This window comes from Ornithodoros turicata, chromosome 7 (genome assembly GCF_037126465.1).
Source record: "Ornithodoros turicata isolate Travis chromosome 7, ASM3712646v1, whole genome shotgun sequence".
Classification (NCBI taxonomy): domain Eukaryota; kingdom Metazoa; phylum Arthropoda; class Arachnida; order Ixodida; family Argasidae; genus Ornithodoros; species Ornithodoros turicata.
Genome location: NC_088207.1, coordinates 57,322,026 through 57,344,656, shown reverse-complemented (window position 1 = coordinate 57,344,656; position 22,631 = coordinate 57,322,026). Strand labels below are relative to the sequence as shown.

Genomic DNA, 22,631 nt, shown 5'->3' with positions numbered 1-22,631 from the left:
TGAAAAGGTTAGCCAGCTGTAGGACTCGAACCCACATCTTCTGGATTACCGGTCCAGGGCTCTATACCAATTGAGCTAAGCTAACATGCCTTCTCAGCGACTTCCAGGGTGCGTCAACTGAAGGGACAAACCTGTCACTCTCTCTCACTCATCCTCCTTTCGCTCTTACATTTTTGCGCACTCATACACACATTCATACGACAGGGATCGACGCAAGCGGCAATTGTTGAACAAGAGATAGCTGATAACTTTCAACAAGAGATAACTTTCATCTTTCGTCCTTTCGTTTGTTCCCAACGAAGGCGTCTTCCCTCCGCGATGACGGAGTGGAATGCCCCGCCTCCTCACATAGTCAGTAGCAATGCTCTGGCATGCTGTTTGTGCAAATTAAATGAATATTTCTATCGGCAGATATTGTATTATATATGTATTTACATTATCTCTTGATCCTGACACTGATGTGTGCCGATAATGGTCTCTGTTTCCTCGTCGCTTCATTATCTTTCATGCTACGCATATTTTTTATCTTCTAGTCCCGCAAAAATTGCATCTTGAAGATGCCAGCAATATATCATCGCTTACCGCAACTTATCGTATACTAATACCAGCGTCGTGCAATGCTACATACTTTCCTTTTTTTCTGTAATGTTTGGTGGAAGGCAATGTCGTTCTGGCAGAGCACTGGAATTTTTGCATTCGACATTAATTGTTCAGTTGATTCTTTTGTAGGGTATTAAAGATCACGCATGATTGATGTGCAGGTATCTTATTGAGAATGGAGCAAATGTCGCCCTTGCGAACAATGACGGCGACCTCCCCATTGACATTGCTGAGTGTGAAGAGCTGGAGGAACTCCTACAAGAAGAGATAGACAGGCTCGGTAAGGATTGTTTTGTACTTTATAGTTTGTTAATTGTCCTTGAAAAAATTGAGGCGTCTCACTGTTGAACAGTTAATTTAGTGCCGCGTTATATTTTCCAGCATAAGGCTGAGACGTTAAGGATCGCTAGTTATGAGGTTAAGATGTCATGAGGTTAAAGTCTGGATGTCACGGAGATGTATAACAGAAATAGAGGCAGTTAAGAACTGTATTGACAGTCGCCGAAACATGACTAACTACATTTTCTAACGACATGATTATGCGGGTAGATACGGTACACAGAGTGCAAATTTTGTTTAAATATTTAGCGTGTTGATTTTAAATGTCCGAATGAATCGTGAGATTGTAGTTTTGTAGCTTAGTATATAGGTCCCGACTATCGCTCTAAGAGAGGTGTGAAGCTCCCAGCTGGTCGATTAGACAAATGTTGAAGTTCAGCAAGGGGAGGCATATCACCGAAGCAAGCTCCATCTAGGAACAACTTCACTTGTTGGGTGTTCAAAGGCTCTGTGTGTTTTACGGTTTAACCCTAAAACACGAGGCTTATAATCACAATTATAAAGCGCAAAATATTGACGTGGTGCTACCCATCTTCAAGAACATCCGCTCTTGTCAGCAACCCGTCTATCCTCGAGTTAAAAGTCGACGCTTTGTCCCGCACTAGTAATGCGACGACACAGCCCATTTGCAACGTTGTGCTCTCCGAGGATTTCGCAAGGGATGGGACGGCAACCTCGGGATCCTTAAAACAGATTGCAGTTTATTTATATGCCTCCCCACGAAAAACAGCAACATTTATTCCGAGACAAAAGGATTCTTCTTTTTGTTACGGCCTCACTCTGTTCTCCGTACTCTTCCGTGGCATTGTTCGACGTGTCGTCGTTACTTTGAACTGGGCACGTGTTACCCACGCTGACTGAAACAGACCTGCTTAAAACAAAAAAACAAGGGCAACAAAACGCAAGAAGAAACCAACCAAAACGAAAACATGAAACAAAAAAAAAGAAACAAATTTAGATGTTTCTGAATGTTAATAAAGAAAACAAAAATGACGGCACTCGCGCTTTTGCGTGCGTCTTACAACGTGAAAGTCCAAAGAAATGTACATATTCCCAGACCATGTCCATCCCTGCATGTAAGCAGTGGCATTGAAGAGGTAACGGGGGAAAAACAGAAAGGTTGAGACATCCTCTGTTTTCGAGTACCTTACTACACTAACTAACTTATATATGAAATGAAAGTTTTTGCAAAGTGACTGCGAGAAATGGAAAGCCTAAATTCATAACTAGACCCTGATGTTTTAGGGTTAAACCCGATTTTTCCCCGAATTTGCACCCCGAATTGAGGTTGACGTATCTAGGGTTAAACCCGATTTCTACCTGCAAAACTGCACCTAGGCAAGACACCTCAAGGCATCGACATACTAGTTTCTCACAAAATATGCGACTGCCCCTTACTTCTGGCACTCTGGATAAACGGTACAGTGAACGTTTATTCTACAATAATGCCCGATTTCTTCCCGAACTCAGTTTGATGGTAATTTTTCTGCCCGAATTTGCATGAATTTTCTACATCAATTTATTGACCCGATCTCTACCCCCCCGAATTTGGAAAAATATAAAACCCGAAAACTTCAGGGTCTATTCATAACCACTACCCCGTTGGAAAAGAGATTTGGCAGAGAGGGCTGGATGGGGGGGGGGGGGGGATCTTCTTTTACCGCTCGCAATGGGGAAGAGAAGGGGGGAGAGAGGGTTGCGCAACATCTACAAACGTGTTCCCGGTGGAGCGAGGGATAAAAGAGTTAGGGTGGTTCCTCGAAATAGACAATTCCCTCTGTTGTGCCGCCCGCAGTCAACAACGGGTAGGGCAGCCAGGTGATTTAATTCAGTCCGTCAGGTCGGTTGGGTGCATCAAGGTTGTTACGCACTGAAATACAGTTAGAGACCCTTCGTGCTTTCGAATTTTTTGTCTTCTTTCAAAATGTTGGGGGCGACTGGGTTTTATTTTTTTGAGCCGCAAAATATACGGTAAAGTCGGGCGATGTGACGCGAGCGAGGAGATTGGTTTTTGGACGGGGAAAAAAAGAAGTGCCCCGTGTTTCGGGTGAACGCGAGGTTGTACGAGGCAGTCCCGAGTGTGAAGTATTTGGCTTCTGTGTGTATTTTTTGGCTGCCTAGCTTTTGAATGAAGTTGTACTTCGACGATTTCTTTTGCTTTTCTTTCGTTTCTTTTCTTTATCTTTTTTTTTTTTTGGAGGGGGGGGTACCCAAAGTGATGCTAGTGCATATTGAAGGGTAAAAACAAATTTTTCCGGGTTCGACCCTAAAACACTAGGCTCTCAGTGTAGTGGGTAACCTTGCAGCAGTGGCGTAGCCAGACCTCCGAGGTAGGGGGGGCTCGATACGAAAACTTGCCCCCCCCCCCCCCGGTGATCCTGGGTGCGACAACGCACACATACTCATGCACGCCGCAACATGCGGTTAAAAAAACAAAACGAAACTAATGGATTTGGACGTGCACAATACGATTACATGTATAGGCTGTCATGTCCAATGAGGTGGTGTAACGACATTCGAAGGATTTTGAAAAGCTCATACTTTGAAAACCATTCAAGAGTGCTGCTTAGACGCCATGAACTGTAAGAACTTTCGCGATCCTCACACTGCCCCCCCCCCCCCATATATTATTTTCTCCTCGGATTTGCACGATTTCCGTGGGTTGGTCCGTGGCAGGTAGGGGGGGCTCAAGCCCCCCCTAGCCCCCCCGTGGCTACGCCACTGCCTTGCAGAGTGGGAATGGAATTGAGTCCGAGGCTCTTAAGTCTGTCTTGGCGTACTTTGTGCCAAAACTTCTAATATTGTGTAAACATTGTGGCAAAAGAAACTTGTCGCATTTCTTCTCAAAGATACGTTGACTGCATGTTTTATGCGCACTTCGGGAGCCTGCATATTTGTCACGAAAAATCTCTGAAGCGTAACACTGGGATTCTAGTAGGCTGACATAGGCTAGACTGATTTTTTTGCCAAATGCATCGAAGCTGTCGTTAATGGGAATGATTAATTGTTGATTCGAGTATTCATTGTTTAATTAGACCGATTAATCGGTGACTATCATAGGATATGTAGTTTTGATTTTAGTTAAATTTAACGTAATTTAGTTGTTGTTGGGGCTTCATTTTTTGTTGCGGAACCAGGACCTTTGTCGTGACCCTAGTTTCTTACGGCTTCCTCGCGGCTCGTGTGAGAATTGAATAAATGACACCTTTTGATAGATAACAAGATGACACCAGATAGCGAGGTGAACTGGTGGTCCCATTATCGGAAAATTATCAGAGCAAAAGCTGGAGATGAGTTGAAACAACACCACTCGACAGCCTACGTGGCTGCTCTCACACGAAGCCATTTTTTTAGAATTGTACATATTTTATATATTGTATAAGCAGCATAAAGGAAAATAAACAATTGAATCAAATTTTCGGAGGTCATCTGTATCTTTAGTTGCAAAGATTTGTCATACTGTTTATGCTAACTGATTGCTGATCAGTGTAACCAGCTCATTATCTGTATTTCGTACGATGATTACAGATGTAGATTGTGAATCTGCTCGCACTGAAGAAGAGCGTGTGATGCTGGAAGATGCAAAGCAGATGCTGAACAACCCAAGGGTGCAGGACAAGATTCACCCAAAGACAGGAGCCACCTCCCTTCACGTGGCTGCGGCAAAGGGCTACCATAAGATCATGAGGTGAGTTTCAATCAATCAATCAATCAATCAATCAATAATTTTTATTTATTTGCCATCTGGATAAACTGGTTTCACTGTCTATTCTGCCTAGTTTCTCTTCCAAAAACAGTTTACTTATTAAATAAAGGACCTTTAACGATTCGTAATCCCTCTGCAGCTAAGACAGAATGACGTAAGCCGGGAACACGAAGGAGACTCTGGTTTCGAAAAAGGCGTTAAACGATCTCACCTGAAGTTGTTCCTAAAGAGGAGACGGAGTCTGGCTGTAATGTTGAACACAGAACCATCAAGTTTGTTCCTTGCGCAAAAAATGTTGTATATAGAATCCCGTTAGCTTGTGGCTTTGTGTACGCAGGTCGAACATCTCAATGCGTTAACCAAAGGTTGGGCCAGCATAAAAACAGCCCAGATTCAAATTTGTCGGACCATCTAAGAATCCGTAATAATTGCCAGCCTCTATGGTCCCAGACGGCGGTGCTGGCGTGGGAACCAGACAGGCGAAAACGTCTTTTGAGAGAAGCGTTGGCCATACAGAGTGTGGGCAATTGTATTAGTCTGCCGTCCCGGCCTTCAAGCGCCTCTTCTGACCTTCCCTCAACTCATTTTGTCCTCATTTCCCTATTCCCCCCTCTCTCTGTCTTCCCTCGCACGTCTACATGTTCATGAAGTTCGTTGTTATCAATTAAACGCCTTGCTGGTTTGAGCCTTCGTGTTTGTGTGTTTGTTTACGTGTCTTGCCCATCGCTCAGGCTTGCCTATCATGGCGACCCTTTTGTTTCTCAAGTGTCACCGAGCCATTTTATTTTGCTGTGGATTTGCTTTTGGGTTTGGCCCGTGTCAGAAGATGATGCAGTCAGGTTTCTGTCCAATTTGCCGGCATAACTACCCCAACTTTTTGAGCAGTTTGGAGTATTCTTAGAGCCTGAAGTTTTCGGGAAATATTTTTTCGTACATTCGGGGGGTAAAAATCGGGTAAATAAATATGCGCACTAAATTCGTGCAAATTCGGGTGAAAAAACTTCCAGTACGCTAAATTTGGGAAGAAATCGGGCTCAGTTACTCAAACTAATTGTAGCGGTTTGGTACAAGTGGTGATGTAACTGCATTTTTCTGCCAAACAAGTAAGTTAGTGCATTCCTACAGACATCCCAGTGAGGGCAATTTGCCGGGTAAAAATCGGGTTTCACCCCAAAGAGGCAACCTTCAATTCGGGGTGCAAATTCGGGGAAGATTCGGGTAAAACCCTAAAACTTCAGGCTCTGAGTATTCTTGTGATACACAGACTCACGTTTCTTTCTCTTCAGCCTGTTGATCCAGGCGGGCGTGGACCTGAATGCACAGGACAACGAGGGGTGGACGCCCCTGCACGCAGCGGCCCACTGGGGACAGAAGACCGCGTGCCGCATTCTGGCGGAGCACCTTGCCAACATGGACATCACAAACTACGTGGGGCAGACGTGCTTCGACATTGCAGACCCCGAAGTCCTTCTCACGCTGGAGGAGTTGCGCAAGAAGCAGGCCAGCGTAAGTACAATTCTATACCGAATGTAACCATTTTGTGAGAATAAAAAAACAGGAACGAATAGCAACGAGCCCAGTTGCAAGAAAGCGTGGGTTTGTTGCAGACGGCAGCACGTCGGGTTCCCAAAGCGGTTGACGCACTTCGGTACGTGCGATTCGTCACATGCAAGCGTTGTACAGTAGAATCTCGATATGAATCTCGTGGGGTAGCGGAAAAAAAAATTATAATCTGAAATTGGTACAGTCAAACTCCTTTATAGCGAACACCTTTTTAACGAAAATACCACTACAGCAAATTTTTTTTGCGGTCCCACTGGGGCCTATAGGTCCAATAATGGACATCCTTTTTAACGAAAATTCCTTTACTGCGAATTTTTTTTGCTGTCCCCTGAGCTTCGTTGTAAAGGAGTTTGACTGTATCGACAGAATTAAACCAAAGTAGAAGTTGAGGCAAGAAAATAGACAGCGACTGTTCGTTTTCCGTAACTCTCAGTGAAAGAGGTTGGTCGTAACGCTTTTGTCTCTTCGTTTTTGACCAATACTGCCAAAATTCGCGAGATGATTCAAAATGCCCAGCATGTGCTTTCCACCCGCAAGTCACGCGACAGTGTCGTAAAGCGAGCTTCTCCTAAAGCACGTAAGCGTTAGGTGAAGCCGACAATTTTAAATGATTTTTAAATGCTCCTAATGTAGTAAATCTAGGGCTTGGTCCTGCCCAGCTTACTATAAGGGGGTTCTACTGTACAAAAGCACGAATTTGTAATCTTTCAGTGAAGATTTTATGACAGCTAGCACGCGAAGCGTAGTGGAGCATTCTCCTTTGGAATTTCCAGAATGCAACATTATCTTACATTAAATTTTTTCCATTCAGATGCAGAAGGAAAGGCCAGAAATCCAAGAAATCCTGGAACGCAAGGCGCAGAAACCGCCGTTGAAACGACGCACGTCAGTCATGAGGATGAGCCTGGCCGACAGGAACAGCGTAGTTGACAAGGATAAGTCCTCGGAGCGATCGGCCATTGAAGCGCAGTACCACCTTGCTAAGGTCGAGGAAGACGGTCAGTACAGGTTTTTCATTTTTAGATTGTTTCGTTTTTCTTCGTTCCGTTTTTACAAGAAAAAGCCTGAGATAACAAGATCTCTGTTTCTCAGTTGAGAGAAGTTCCCAGGAAAGGGAAATCAACTCGAAGGAAGAAATCAGTGAGCATCAATTTCTTTTCCTTCTCTTTATATTTTTTTGTGGGTGTAAGGAGAGGTTAGACATGATGAGCTAGCCTCCTCCTTCTCCACTATTACTACAATTTCCCTGTCAGCCACGTAGGGCCATGACTACATGACCAGATATTGTCGGACGTAGAAAGGCGTGAATGTTTGCACGTTGAAAACTTTAGAAAAGTACAAGCATATACATCTCGTTTCTATTGTGAGCTCATGTGCAAGAATTTGTGCAAGATGGTAATTTGAGAGGACCGTGTTGCTGTAATCGCGTGGAATATTCGCATATAAAAAAACTGGCTGCATTTTGGGTCAAACACATTTAAACGTGGTCAATTTGTAGGGCAATCATTGCTGGTCAAACTCTGATGAACCGCTTTAATTTTTATTTATTTTTAATTTTTAATTTCAATTTTTATTTTTTAAATTTCAATTTTAATTTTTTAAATTTAAATTTTTATTTTTTAAATTTCGTTTTTTATTTTTTTATTTCAATTTTTAATTTAAAAAAAAATTAAGGGTGTTTCTCAGTTTAATTTGGCCAGTTTTTGAGAGAAGTCACCTGATTTTCAGCACGCAAGAACGAGGTTAACAAGGCCAACGTGCTGCTGGACGGCATGGTGGAACCCTCGCTTGCTGAAAAACCGAAAGAGGTAAGCCTGTTGGGTCAGTCTCGCATCATTACTAGAACCTGAAGTTTTAGGGTTTAACCCGATTCTTGCCCGAATTTGCACCCCGAATTGAGTGTTGCCTCTTTAGGGCGAAAACCCGATTTTTGCCCATCAAATTGCCCTCCCTGAGACATCTGCAGGAATGCACACTAACTTGTTTGGCAGAAAATGCAGTTACATCACCATGTGTACCAAACCAGTACTGTTCGTTTGAGTAATAGAGCCTGATTTTTCCCCAGATTTGGCATGCTGGAAGTTTTTCCACCCGAATTTGCACGAATTTAGAGCACATGTTTATTTACCCGATTTCTACCCCCCTGAATTGGGGCAAAAATATTTTTTGAAAACTTCAGGCTCTAGTTATGGCGCACCCAAACAGCGCATGCTTGCGGACTAGTGACTTGGCAAACATCAAGTTGTGATCCCCCTTGCAGCCACCAAGCAACGACATCGATGAGGTGACTGTGGCGTTGCGTAAGCTTCGTCGCACGAGCCCTCAGCCTCCGCAAGATGTAGAAGTACGCACCCCCAATCCCCCGACGCAGCAGCCACTGAAAGAAGTGACACCTCCCCTACCAGAGAAAAAACCCTCACCGCCTCCAGTAGAAGAAAGGGTACGTACGCTTCAGCTTACAGGGAGACCTTGCAACACTCAAAGAAAAGTTTGCGGAATGTCGTACCGAACGCGCGCACCCGCCTCCCTGGATACCTAATACAACCTTCACGTTCGTTTTGCAGGAGCAACGAATTTTCGAATGATAGCAATAGCAAACCAAAACCGAAATGTGCCGTTTTTTATCGTGCGGCGAGATCTGTTGCTGCAACCACTTACGCATAGGGCCCCGTGTTTTAGGGGAAAAACCCGGTAAAGCCCGTTTTTACCCTCCGATTTGCGCCATCGTCACTTAGGGTAAGACCCGAAACCAATACTGGTTCTGCCGAATGCTAAACCCTGGACATTCAGCGTGGCTGTTTCGTATCCTGTATTTATCTAAAGTATGAGAAGCACCCTTCTATCTCTTCTTCTTTCTCCTTCTCTATATCTCTCTATCTATATCTCATCTTCTATCTCCAACCCGAAAATCTGCTCCTGCACTCCATATCACCCGATCTTACCCTGAAACAAAACCAAATTTTTACCGCAGATTTTAAAAAAACAACATAAAACCCGAAAACACGGGGCCCTACTCACGCAGCATATTGGCCCAACCGTTTAGGATATTATTGATTTCAACGGGACGGAAGCGAATATGCTCTAGAAAAACGTCATTTCATTTTATTCTCTTCGTTTTTTTGTTTCGTTTATTTTTTTCAGTAGTGAAAAATAAATGCTGTCGGTGCACGTAATTTATTTCTACACATTTTCGAAGGAACTAATGAGCTTTCTCAAAAAAAAAAGCACGCGACGTCATCACGCTCACACGTTTTGTCTCCTAACGACGGCGCAGGAGTGAAGGCGTCTCTCCAGTTTGCAATTGCAGGATGTGCACCAGTTAGCTTGGAGTAGGAAGGTGCACTTAGAGTGGGTGACATAATTAGAGCACCAATGTTGCCAGGCAAAAGCCAGATTGCCCGCTTTACTCTGTATCTGTTGCCGTAGTTCCCTTCTCTGTGAACAAAATAGTAATCTGATATCTTATCTATTAGCCGTTAACTTCGTGCCTCAGGCTTGAGCTTTACAGTATGCTCCTTCTCGTGTGGTTGAGTGGTTGAGTGGCCCACAGGCCTGCACTAGCAGTCCCACATTTGACTTGGTGTGTTCACTCTATTAAATAAAATATTTCGATTGATTGGTTGATGGATTGATTGAACGCTTGCGTTTACTGCAGAAAAAGGAACCTAGCCCGCCGGAAGAAACTGTTACCCTGCGCAAGCGAGCACGTGCCGTGCCAGATAACAACGAGGAGTCTTCCGCGTCGACCACAGAAAATCCTGCTCAAGGAGCCCCGAAACGGTGAGTCCCATACGTGCCACATTGGCTCGTGTTCCTTTTTATGTATTGTCACAGTCGTAGCTAGAGCCCCTAGCTTTCAGCGGTCCCGCAAGATTTTGTGGAATTCCCACATAATCGTGTGTGTTTTTCGCAGAATATTTGATACACGGGAGCAGACAGGCTTTCCGGACTTTGTGGTTACGAAACCTGCTGTTTCCCCAAGAATTAGGTGTTCTTTATGAAATATTTTATATAAAATAGACAAAATATTTGTATAATAATTTATTTTATATTTTATAATATTTTACGACAGATTTTCCAAACTTTGCGGTGACCGGAAACATATCCGGAAATATTTATGTAGCGATAAAATATACAAAATGCAAATGTTAATTTTCCACCGTGGAAAGCTAGGGGCTTTAGTCACGGCCACATGTGTGTACAATGGAATCCTCACACCATGCATCCCAAGCAGCAGAACATGTTGGCCCAATATTAGGTCAACATGTTGTGCTGCTTGGGATGGTTGGTTGTTATATTGACCATCGCATCTTTAGGACATTTGTGCTGCCAGTACGTGATGAGGAGTCCGAGACTCAAAGGAAAGCACACGCAAAGAGGGTCAGGGAGACCAGGAGGTCAACGCAGGTGAGTGTTTGCTAACAAAATGAATCTGTAATTGGAATTGGGCCCGTTGGTGATGCATTATAAAAGCGGTAAAATAGTTCAGTGCAAACTTAAAATCACACACAGGGACACATATTCCTACACACAGCTCTGCACTTTCAACAACTACACCAGCGGCACGGCGGAGCGGGTTAAGGCATTGGTCGTAGCCAAGGTCGTGTTGAAGACTGGGATGATAGTGGTTGGTTCGAATCCACCGGCTGTGCTTGTCTAAGGTTTTCCCCGGGTTTTTCCGAAGACTTTCCGGACGAACGTTGGCACAGTTCCCCATGAAGTCTGCCCAGGACGCGTACTAACCCCCCTGTCCCCTACTCCTTTCTGCTGTCCTCTCTCCATCTGTACACCACTCATAACCACAGTTGCTAACACGAAAAAAAAAACAAAAACAAAAAAAACGCTCAACAACTGATTTATTGGCACGATCACAGCTTATTAAACCCCAAACGCTACCATCGATAAGAGACAGGTCACAGAAGCCGCTGATGAGGGGCCAAGAATAACTACTTCCCGCTTCGAAAGACCTGATTTGGGAGTCAGATTGACCCAACATGTGAATGTTTTAGCCATCGACCTGAAATTTTACCGAGTGTTTGAGACCGGTATGCAAACTGCTGAAAGAATAACTGTTAGGCCTAAGAGCTGATACCTGTTTTTACGCTTCTGACAGACTTCTTGCAACCGAAATTGCTCGGAATTTAAGTTGTTAAAGAGTAGTGCACTATTTTGTACCAGAATTATTTTGCTCTACCGGTAACGCGACAACCCATTCACGTACATATCGTATTTTTGTTAAGGTGGTGTCTAATTAATTCCACCAATAAATAAAGCCAACCACGCGTGGACGCAGCGAACTCTATCGCGACTCCTGCAACGTTTTTACCACGAGCTCTCTGTTGTATCCCAAACTTACGATTGTGTCGCTGTTTCAAGGGCGTGACATTGGAAGACCTCAAGTCTGCGGAGCAGCAGCTGCTGAAGAAACAGCAGGAACGTGAAGAGCACAAAGAGGATAAACCACCGCCGTCCCAAGCAGCAAAGTCGGCAACAGACGACACAGCTCAAAGACTGCTGGGGAGCTCCAAAGAGAAGGTAACAATGCTCGAGTAAAAGGTTATCAAAATTAGTACGCTAATTTAGAATACTTGGCACCGAGGGCTGAAAAATCAGTTAGGATAGTTAGGGCGAAACCCCACTTCGGATTGCCACTGTCCTCCAGGGGATGAGAGACAAGTTGTCCCTCCTTGACATCTTCCAATTCTTCCACATCTTCCAGGAGGAACAACCACCCACGGTCCGCGTCGTTCCGAGTAGCCCAGAGGTGGGAACGACCATTACCCTCCCCATACCCTCTCGAGGCCGTGTCAGCCCCAGGGGTTCCGAGGATGCCAGTCATACGGTGACGATTCCTTTCCGTCCGAGGGCGTCTCCGTTTGAAGAACCGGAGCCCAAAGACACATCTCCCCCTAGCCCAGAAGCTGGTAGGACATTGCATAAGTAGTGCCTGACTTTTTAGGGTTAAACCCGTATCCGCCCGATATTTACCCCCCGAACGAAATCTGTAAAATTCGGGTTTAACCCGAATCTACCCGAAAACATCCGGGTCGCGTGGCACACTCATAAGCGTGCATTAAAATAAAGTTTGATAACATTGCTAAACATTAGTTCCATGTTAAGACAAATTTTTATTAAACAAAAAAATTGAAGAATTCAAAATTGTGTTTGTGCATCTAAGGACCGTTGCTTTCTCGTAGTATACATAGGGCCTGACTTTTTCGGGTTTTATTTTTGGCCAAATTCGGGGGGTAAATATCGGGTGATATTTTTCATTTGAAAATTCGGGTGTATTCAGGTTAAATCCCGTTACGGCATATTCTGTCGTCAGGAATTCGGGTGTATTCGGGTGATTTTTTTTTGTTTAATAAAAATTTGTCTTAACATGGAACTAATATTTAGCAATGTTATCAAACTTTATTTTAATGCATGCTTATGAGTGTGCCACGCGACCCGGACGTTTTCGGGTGGATTCGGGTTAAACCCGAATTTTACAGATTTTGTTCGGGGGGTAAATATCGGGCGGATATGGGTTTAACCCTAAAAAGTCAGGCCCTAAGTATACACAGTATCCATCGTGTATAGTTTGAATGGGGACATCAGATACCTTTTTTTTTTTTTTGTACGTTGCGGCAGGTGACATGGACAAGGACGACTCTAGAAATAACGGCACCGTCCAGTCGGCGGCGATTCAGAGGCGGCGAAGGCCCAAACGAAGATCCACCGGTGTTGTCTACCTCGAGGGAGAAACGCCTACGGTCAGTGCTGTCCTCTAGCGCTAGTGGATTGATTTATTTATTCTGTCCTCTAGTAGATTTATTTACGCGCATTTTGCCACAATTAACGCAATTACATGGTCCGAAAACATTTCAAATGTTGATCGAGTTCTGGAATGTCTCTCTTTGCCCTAGAATGAAATTTCCTAGCATCAGTGAACTGCAGTGTGGTTCGTCATACATGGGCATGCTGGTGTAATGTACTCCATTGTGTGTTCCAAGGGTGTTCACTTGTAGTACTATTGCCTTGTGTGTCTTACGTTAAAAGCAGTGGTTCTCAGCGGCAGTTCTCTCTTCTGTGTCGGCCACTGAGCCGTTGCCATTGCGGATGATGTCTATGCACTGGTGCTCCTTTCTGTTACGCCGTCGTTAGAAAATTCAGCGTGATGTCCAGCGTCTCAACATCCTCAACAGCCTTTCGCTAGTCTGCAAGAATATGAACTGCGGCGAGCAGAGTCTCGTTGTAGTTTTCATAACACAAGTACAGACCAGTACAGAACTTTCCGTTTTTTTTTTAGAATTCTCCGATCCATCGGCTGCAGCACACTAGTCGTGTTGGGACTACAGCTCCGAAGCGTGAATCGCATGGCACGAAAAACTGTCCGAAAACTGTCCGAACCGAAATCGGGACCGAACTGTTTTCTGTGCATCACCGCGGGCTACCGAAATGCACCCCGAATTTCGGCCGAAGACTTCTGGCCTTGGGGAAAATCGCCTTTCAACCGTCCAGCTCAATGAGACAATCCCCGTATTCATTGGGGTAGAAGTCGCACACACGGCAACAGTCAACCCCATTGCTCCGTCATCGTTGCTATGGTTCCCCTTCCGGCTGAATAGCCATCGGATGCTTCTACTTTTTCGGTTGGCGTCACTTCCCATTTTGGGGGAGAAATCTGGCTTGGCCAGATCGGGACGAATTCGGCCCGAAATTCTGTTCTCCGAGAGAAGTTGGGTCCCGAATTCGGTTCGGAAAGAATTCGGACGCTTTTCGGGCCATTCGGTTCACGCTTAAGGCTAAGGTGGTTGCATCTGAAGCGCGCTGGTTTGCGGCGCTTTCAGCTTTTGGAGCATGGTATGTCCCAACAACTAAGCCAACTCTGAACAAAATCCGTGTGAAAAATCGAGCTGTTCGTTTAAGAAATGATCCAAAATATTGGAAGCTGAATACGTTGATTCTATAAGGCGTCCGATGAATGCCACTAGTTTTGTCCAAAAACTTAGAAAGTCAGAATTTTTGGAGTCTGAAATATTGGTCGGTGACTGTCATAATAAATCAAAATCAATCATTCGTTACTCGCGCGATGTCTATATTGCATGACCCACTTCTGCACAGTCGAGTGGCACAATCACGGGTTTCCTCGAATAACATGAGTTGAGAACAACGTTATATTCTGTGTTGCTTGATTTCTCGCTGCAGTTTTGAACCTGGTTGAGTCACCCTCAGCCAATCAATCCTCTCATTTTGCAGGAACCCACTACAGGCCAGGCGAGTACAGAGGCTTCAGATCAGGAAAAACTGAGGCTAGACAAGCAGGACCTCATCGGGGATGGGCGGGTGAGTGCGCGCACTCTCCTTATGTTCCTCGACATAGTACAGCCACCGTCGGGCCGAACCAGAATGCAGGACAGTGTCAAGGGCCTCGAGAATTGGTCGCTGGGACTGAGACTGGGTCTCAGTCCGCATGCAGCTCTGCAGGTGGCGAGCGTGAGTGTGAACCTGAGAAGTGTTTCAGGTTGGATAACCATCCGTGTGCGCATTTCGAACTGCTGTCGGCACGTACGTGAAAGGACCCAGTCTCAAACCCAAAGGACAATGCTCTATGTGTGCCATATGGTTAAGGCCCCGGTTTTTCTGCTGCGGCAAATCTCTAATTCTGCGGCAGAGAATCTGCAATTCTGCAATTTTTGCAGCAAGTGCTTGTGCTTCTGGGCTGATGATACATACGAATATAAAATCTTTATTATCTTGCATGTCAAAGAAGTAAAGTGTCCACAAATCCAAAATATGTGTAGTTCTAGCTAAGCATCACATGGTACTTTGTGCTGTTTTAGCACTGGCATAACATTGTTAACACTGTAACGTCAGAAAATCAATCGGGCGCTTTCGTAGAATTCCTCAGTAGCATACTAACCTTTGCACCCTTGTTTCCCCAAGTGGGAACGTTTAACCATGGCATCTGTGAGGAGCACGCTAAATGGGATATCGCCACTGAGAGCAAAACAGAAGTAAGTAAAGACAGGATGGAAATTGATGTTCTGAGGCTGGAAGTACCTAATCCAGAGGATGTGGGTTCGAGTCGTGCAGCTGGGTAACCTTTTCAGTTGCTTCCTTCTTTCATACTAAAAACAGGATAGATTTGGGCTTAACCAGTGTTGCCAACATGATATGCGTGGTACACTATTTGTTTTTCATCTCATTTAGGTGGTGTGGGAAAGGGCGTTATTTATTTATTTATTTTATTTATTGAAATAAATAAATATCCAGGTTATGAGCCATAGGTGCATCCATGTCCGGCACCAAAGCTTTGTTCCTTAGTCAAGATTCGTAGTTCCGCGGTGCATCCTAAATTCCGCGAATTTTCGCGGAAAAGTCTGGGGCCTTGCATATGGTTGCATGTTCCAGCTGACTCTAACCATGGCTGTACATGGTCGCCCCAACAGCATGAGGAACCTCCAGGAAATTCTGTGAGGTGGCACTGCGACAACAACTTTATTTAATGATGGTGAATGGGGAGCTTCATCGCCAGGGGCGATGAACGGGAAATATTAATGGTCAAGCGCGAATATATCTGCCAGACTCTGAATTGAGTAGCCGTTTAATTCTCCAGGTTGTCTGCGCGGTGCCTGGCTTATGTCAGCAGTGCTCATATATTGGCAAAGACCTACTCATACACTACAGAATTCTGCCGCAGATGCTGAAATGGCATCAGTTGAAAGGACATCTGAACCTGAAAGGGCATAGGCACAATCTATTCACTATTCAAACTGTTCAGCGTGTCATTAATAATTTCTTCAGACGATCAAACTGTGTGCGAGGTTGTCATCAACGCATACTCTCTTCACTAGCCTTGATGTTTCTACTGATTCCAAGATGGAAAGTTGAATCTGGACTAAGGACATCTTGGCGGTCTTATTAAGGCTGCTTAGTCACGCTGTCTCCAGCGAGAGGCACTGAAAATTACGCATGTGCATTGAGGACTCTGTGCACATTGAAGAATCTTCTAGAATTGACCTTCAGTTGCTGTTGCCCCGTGATGTATAACTCGGAATTTTAACCAGCGGCTCAGTCTTCATGCTGTCGTTGCCTACTTCCATTTCATTAGCAAGTATCACTCAAGTGCACTGCATACTGGGATAATGCTTTGTATCATGCCTCATAATTGCACTCCTGAAATGTGGTACGTCTGCTGTTGGAGTTAGAAAGCGCAACAGTGACAGGAAAAAAACATTCACGCTCTCAGGTTCACTTGTATGTCATATGAAATGTGCATGCACAAGCAACACCTACGAGCTAGTGTAAATTAAGTTAAACTAAATTTTATTCACAAATCAAATATGAGAAATATATCAAATAAATAGCTAATAAATCTTTTGAATTCTGTGGCATCAGTTAAGATAACTCAACAAAATGAAGACCATATACAGGGTGTCTCAGTTAAATCCCCGGGCTAAATAATTCGCGAAACGGTGCACCAGTCGAAGAATTTTTTTTTTTACAAGTATCTGTCCGATACCGCCTGCAACCTGCGCACCGTGTGAATGAGTGGGAGACGCTCATTATTAAAATAAAAATGCAAATGAGTTTCGTAAAAAAAGCGTAACTGCTAAAGCAGGGCGCCGTCGGCATTAAAATGGGTACTACCCCTTTTGGGACCTTCAGTGGACACCTTTTAGAGAAAAATCTGCCACCAAAGCGGGTCATTTGTTGCAGTAATTAATTGGTTTCGGTTTACATGTTTTGGTCGCGGCGAAGTGCAAAAGGACGTAATTCATTGGTGTAAGGACGTAATTCATAATAGACCATTCATTCAGAATAGAATGATCGACCCTTGTGCAGCTTCGTTTTGTCCCTTTGGATCATGCTGTTAGCGTCACGAGAGCCTTAACAGTGACAGTGGGCTTTCTGAAGGTGCACAATGATGATCATAACAACAAGTGCTGCTTCAGTCTACAAATTTCAAACGTGTAGAATTAAAAATTTAAAAAAAAATGATATAACGAAACTAGCAGGGACCGCAATTTCTTTCGTTGTACCGAACATTTCGCTGTATGGAATTGAAGGTCACGAATCGTGACCTTCGCGAGCGCGTTGATAACTCGATAGCTACAATGTGGAAAAGTTTTTTCGTCAAAAATAACGACAACTACAAATAGAGCGCCAAACAAAACCTAAGGCATTTTATTCTCGCGTGAAATAGCCGGTTATTCGCTCCGGCATGGTGCCTAGAAGTTGCGGTGTCACACATTGTTACGTATGCCGCTAAAGCCTCCGAATCTTTCTCCATATCGTGTTGCGATCCCGCGAGCCTTCTAAGTACGGCTGTGGCAGTGTGTGTCTGTGTGTGCGCGATGGTGCCTCACGTCTCTTGCTCTTTTTGTCCTGTACTTTGCTGCAACCGGACAGTTGAAAACCAGCACGAAAAGGAGAAACCTCGGAAGGAAAATCCAAAAACTTCATTTTGGGGTCATAAAGCTTATCTCGTTCTTTCGCAGTATCAAGGAGGATGCTAATAAGTATTTTGTTGTAGTGGGAGTTCAAATACATTGATCTCTATGGCCCTCTGCCAGGGAATCCAAATAATTTCGCTCTATCGCGAATTTCGTTATATCGCGTTTCGTTGTAACGAGATTTGACTGTATATATATATTGAGCTAGTGAGAAAGTGCAAGGTGCTTTGTCTATTAAATATTTGCGTCTCGAATGTCAGACGGAGCGCAGCTTAAAAATGCGTCTGCCATTCCTCTGGAACAGTTGCAGTCGTGGAGGCCATACCATGTTGCTCCAGTAAGCATCGTTGAGTCGGCTTCATCTGAGCATATCGACTCCAAGCGTGCACTCATGCCCGATCTTTCATTTGTGCCACTGTTCCAGATTCTTCTGCGTTTCACTGACGTTATATACAAAACGAGCTATTTTAATGAAAAAATGACAATGAAAAAATGGCTAGGAAGCAAGCGAGCTGGTGAAGATGATGCATAATGTAAAACCCTGAGACTAGGGAGCACGAAAGGACAGACACAACACGAAGTCTCAAACACAGCTGAAAATTTTACTTCACATTCAAGAATTATATACAACCAGAGGGAAGGGAACAACCAGTTGAGGACAAAAAGGGTCAGTTCCGGGGAACAAGAAGTCTGCTCCAGGCCGGACCGAGGATTACGGATGGGTTGCTGACACAGTTCCCACAAGAGGTTATGCGTAGGGTCTCTCTCAAAAGTCTTCTAAAAAGCTTAAAAAAGCTATTTTAAGGTATCTGTGAAACTGTTGTTTGAAATGATATGCAAGGAACTGGCAGGTCATGCGGCGTGTTGAGGCAAATAGTATATATCAGTATAAACTGTTTCACTCTTCTACTCAAAGCTGGTTAAAAATAAATAAGTAAGTAAATAAAATTTTAAAAAAATGCAAATCATCATCATTACCCGCATCCGTTTCTGATGTCTGACACGGAATAACCTGAAACAGCCTCTCCCTTTGTATTCTTTGTGTTGCTGTCACACTGATGATGACAGTACACAGAAATAGAGTCTTAGAACTGGGACAGCACCCGACCGCACTATGTATAGCCCGTCATTGTGAAGGTGTGATTGCGGTGTGTGCGCGACCCCTCTGCGCTATTCCCGTTGGAGAAACACAGTCGGACGAGCATCTTCGCATAAAAACATCTGTAACAGTGCGTCGGGTCCACATTCCCGTTGTGGAACACGAGGGACATGCCCAGGGTGGCTTCAGTTCAGGGGAATCGCTGACCACCTTATGATCTGGGCAAGGCTGGAACGCATAGAAAGGACAAATACATACAAAGCCTCATGTGCCTAAGTAAGGGAGGTGTGTTAGCTTAGCTCAGTTGGTAAGAGCCCTGGACCGGTAATCCATTAAGATGTGGGTTCGAGTCCTGCAGCCTGCTGACCTTTTCAGTGACTTCCTTCTTTCATCATTGAAAAGCTGGTTCTGCATGGCTTCTTGTAATGTTTAGAATGTGAAGTCAAGCATTGCTGTCTGAGGTTTTCCCTGGGTTTTCCAGACGAATGTCGGCCCAGTTCCCCTGAAGTCTGCCCAGGACGCATACTAACTCCTTCCTGCTGTCCTCTCTCCATCTGTCCACGTCTGTACGCCGCCCATAGCCACTGTTCCTTCGCGTCGCTAACACGGAATTTAAAATATTTGAGGCGGTTATTTATAAGGGGCGTACCTCGAAGTAAAGTGACCGAAATCCCCGCTGCAAAATAAACTACTGGAAATATAAACGTTATTTGACTATAAAGTGCACAGTCGCGCACGGGAAACTGCCAACGGCGAACTTAGACCAACCTGGTCAGAAAAATGCAAACACCAAACTTGGTCTAACCTAATAATAAACTATAACCAACGTAGTGTTGCGTCGTGTCTGCCCCGCGAGATGCCTCTGTTCCCACACTCACCTTTCAAAAACCCTCCACTCTTAGAAAGAACGTATCGGAGAATGAGGGTACGTCGTGACGTAGGCTATTCCCCTGCCACGTGACTCGTGGCGTAGTCCGCGCCGGTCTCAAGCGAGAAGCAGCAGCGCGTGAGCAGAGAAGAAAGCGGCTGCTTTCTCCGACTGTTTTTCCCTTCCCTTTCCTTTCCCTTTCTTTCTTTCCTTTCCCTTTCTTTCCTTTTCTTTTGTAAATTTGATCCCGCAGTAACAGTACACGAATATATTTTGCGTTGAAAGATGAAAGTCACTGAAAGGTTAGCCAGCAGCCATTAGTTCTTTCATATTTTGCGTGGTTACTGCCGATGGACAGCTTCACAGATTGTATGCACAGAACAGAAACGGGAAGGTGTGCGTGGATAAATCGCAGTCGTTGAATGAGGCAGGCGTTTGTCCCGCAACGTTTTAGCGACAGGCACTTGTACTTTGCTTTTGGGGTGTTTATTTGCGCCGCATTCGTACAATTTGCGAGTCAGCAGTCATACTCTAGGCCGCTTCACTCGCGGAGATTCCAGCCGTGAAGTCGCAGCCGGGTGAGTTTCCGTGCGCGCGCCGTTTCTCGTGCGTCTATTACCAGTTTGTTCCCACTTAGAATGCAGGTCCGCCACGAAATGGGGCCAAGTGAGTGTCACAAGCCTCTATGAGGGATCTTAGGTCGATGGTAGTGCACACCCGCTTGGCTTGTGTGTGTTCACGTAACCCTGGACCACTTTGGATACTACCAGTGTAGTCTGAAAATATGATTGCTGGTGAGGGGGCATGGTACGTCTTGGGCCGACTTCGCAGAGAACTGTGCCTACTCACCCTGAAAACTCAGGCACCGCAACCGGTGCCAGAATAATGAGAACCGCGTACGGGAAGCGGTTTCCCGGCCGCGTGGCCCTCGGGAACTTCTGGATTCCATCGACTGCTTCCCGCCACCACGAGACGGCAGCACAGTGGCAGCATATTCCTATGTCATTGAACTTCCGCGTCATTTACTCTACGATTCCAAGGTCGCGGATTGGAACCTCCTATGCGGAGGTCTTGGTTTCACAGAACAAGTTGTTCAGACACGTCGTCCTCCGCGAGGATCGCGAAATACGGTTTAGGTTTGCCTAAATGATCCCTTTTCAATCAGGGCAGGTGCTGGTTTGGTCTCAGGCTCTAAAGGAGCAGTGAAATGTAGTTTTTTTCTTTTTTTTTTTTTTTGTTATTGGCTGCGGCGTGTTGTGCAACGAACAACGTGAGCTCTTCTGGAGGAACTACCGTAATTTCACGCGTATCAGCCGCGGCTTTTGCGCGATTTTTTTTTTTTTTTTTCTCACGGGCGCTCTGCGGCTTATCTGATGACTATTTTTTCCTGGTATTTTCCCCATACGCCGATTTTAACGAAAGGGCCAACAGTGTCTGTGGAACAGCACTGCCCTCCTGACGCACGAACAGTGCGTAACAGGGACGGGTCCACATTCGAGTAGATTGATCGTCCTGGTGCATTCCCCCAAGCAGCTTTAAGGAAAGTGGTGACAGTGATTCACGTCTTCTAGAAGACCACTGACCCATCAATCTGAAAAACGGCCAACAAGTGCACAATCCGATCTTGGTAGTAGAACTCTAGGACTGACCCCGGAGTATGGACCACACGGTTTATGGCCTTCTCTATGGTCTCCTTTGTCGCACAAATCAGTCCTCTCGTATTGCCCGCGGCTTATGTGCCAGAAAATTTTCAAACGTTTCCTAAAAACGCGTCCTGCGGCTTATCTGCGGTGCGGCTTATACGCGTGAAATTACGGTACTTGAGCAGTTGACCTGCCACTTCTTCAAAGAGCGTGTAGGTGAACGGAAGAAGTGAAAGTCACTTCCGGTCACCTGAAGTCAGGCGAGCAGATGGGGCTGCTTTCTCCCGGCGTATTCTGTAAATTTGATTGCGCTGTGGCAATGTGACTAGGGCGAACACGAAATACAACGGGTCATATTGTTTCTAACCAGCGCAGCTGTCCTTCTAGCCTTCTTCGCACAAATATACGCTTAATGTTGTTACTTGAAATGTCTGTTGCCATCTTTCATACCCTGTGTTATAAAGGCGTCTCTCCACCCCTCAACAGCCTTAGTTCCGAAAATAGGGGCCCGAAATGGCCCAGACGGCTTCGTTAAAATTGTCCTCCTCCCACAGCCTTACAACATATGGGGTGAGTTAAGCCGGTAGCCTTTGTAGTGTCACTGGCAGATGTTTTAATGCCAGGTTTTTGTTCCTCTTTAGCGGTACTAATGACAGAGCCGGAAGGAGCTGAAGACAGTACAATGTAGCTGTCTATAGAAGGTGCGAGCATTCAGTGGCACGTGCAATGCTGGTCAGTCGTGGTTGATCTCTCTTTTTCTCCATTGGCCATAAAATATTATCTCGACTCGTTCTTCCTGTCTCATCTTCACTTCCCCCATTCCCGTGTTGGTTATGCAAACAAACACAATATCGGTTCATGTTGCCGCACTTCTGGACCACTGGGAAGGGAAGGACGATCAAAGCAAACACGCACATTTTGTTGTGTGCCCCCTCTCTGTATATTTATGCGCCTGAACCCCCTTCTTTATTTCTTATCGCGACTAAAGAGCTGGGAATGTCTTCTCGTGCCAACTTGGCCCGTTTCCCATCTCCCTTCACTCGTGTTCCTTCTGGCCCGGGTGAAGCAGCGGGCTGTCGTTCTGTGAACGGTTAGCGTGCCAAGAATACGCGGTCACTCGTACGCATATTGCTTCCGTTGGCTCATGGGCAGAATCCACGTGACAATGTCCTCGACCGTTACGCGCGCCGAGCCCTCTGGCAAACGAAGTTGGACTAGTCGCTTGTGAAAGGTGATATTCTAGAAGTTCCAGCTAGTTTTCGAAACCGCGCGTTGTTGGTCGTTTTGAAGTTCCTTGGAGCGTTGACAGAGCTGAAGGGTGCGCGCGCGTGCTTGCTGTGTCGTCTGCTTTCTTCACTTTGGATGTCGTCTG

The 22,631-nt window shown here is 45.2% G+C and overlaps 1 protein-coding gene across 4 annotated transcripts in view; it reads left to right on the top strand.

Annotated features, from left to right (window-relative positions):
- Window positions 1-22,631, top strand: part of LOC135401705 (protein phosphatase 1 regulatory subunit 12B-like) — a 44,211-nt gene that overhangs the window by 4,835 nt on the left and 16,745 nt on the right. For all 4 annotated transcript variants that reach the window (XM_064634239.1, XM_064634237.1, XM_064634240.1 and 1 more), the window contains exons 3-15: window positions 762-880; window positions 4,468-4,627; window positions 5,932-6,151; window positions 7,020-7,206; window positions 7,301-7,348; window positions 7,937-8,016; window positions 8,469-8,648; window positions 9,864-9,988; window positions 10,525-10,615; window positions 11,585-11,743; window positions 11,928-12,132; window positions 12,842-12,963; window positions 14,450-14,536. In XM_064634239.1, the coding sequence (XP_064490309.1) occupies window positions 762-880; window positions 4,468-4,627; window positions 5,932-6,151; window positions 7,020-7,206; window positions 7,301-7,348; window positions 7,937-8,016; window positions 8,469-8,648; window positions 9,864-9,988; window positions 10,525-10,615; window positions 11,585-11,743; window positions 11,928-12,132; window positions 12,842-12,963; window positions 14,450-14,536 (1,783 nt within the window). The remainder of the gene's footprint in view (window positions 1-761; window positions 881-4,467; window positions 4,628-5,931; window positions 6,152-7,019; window positions 7,207-7,300; window positions 7,349-7,936; window positions 8,017-8,468; window positions 8,649-9,863; window positions 9,989-10,524; window positions 10,616-11,584; window positions 11,744-11,927; window positions 12,133-12,841; window positions 12,964-14,449; window positions 14,537-22,631) is intronic.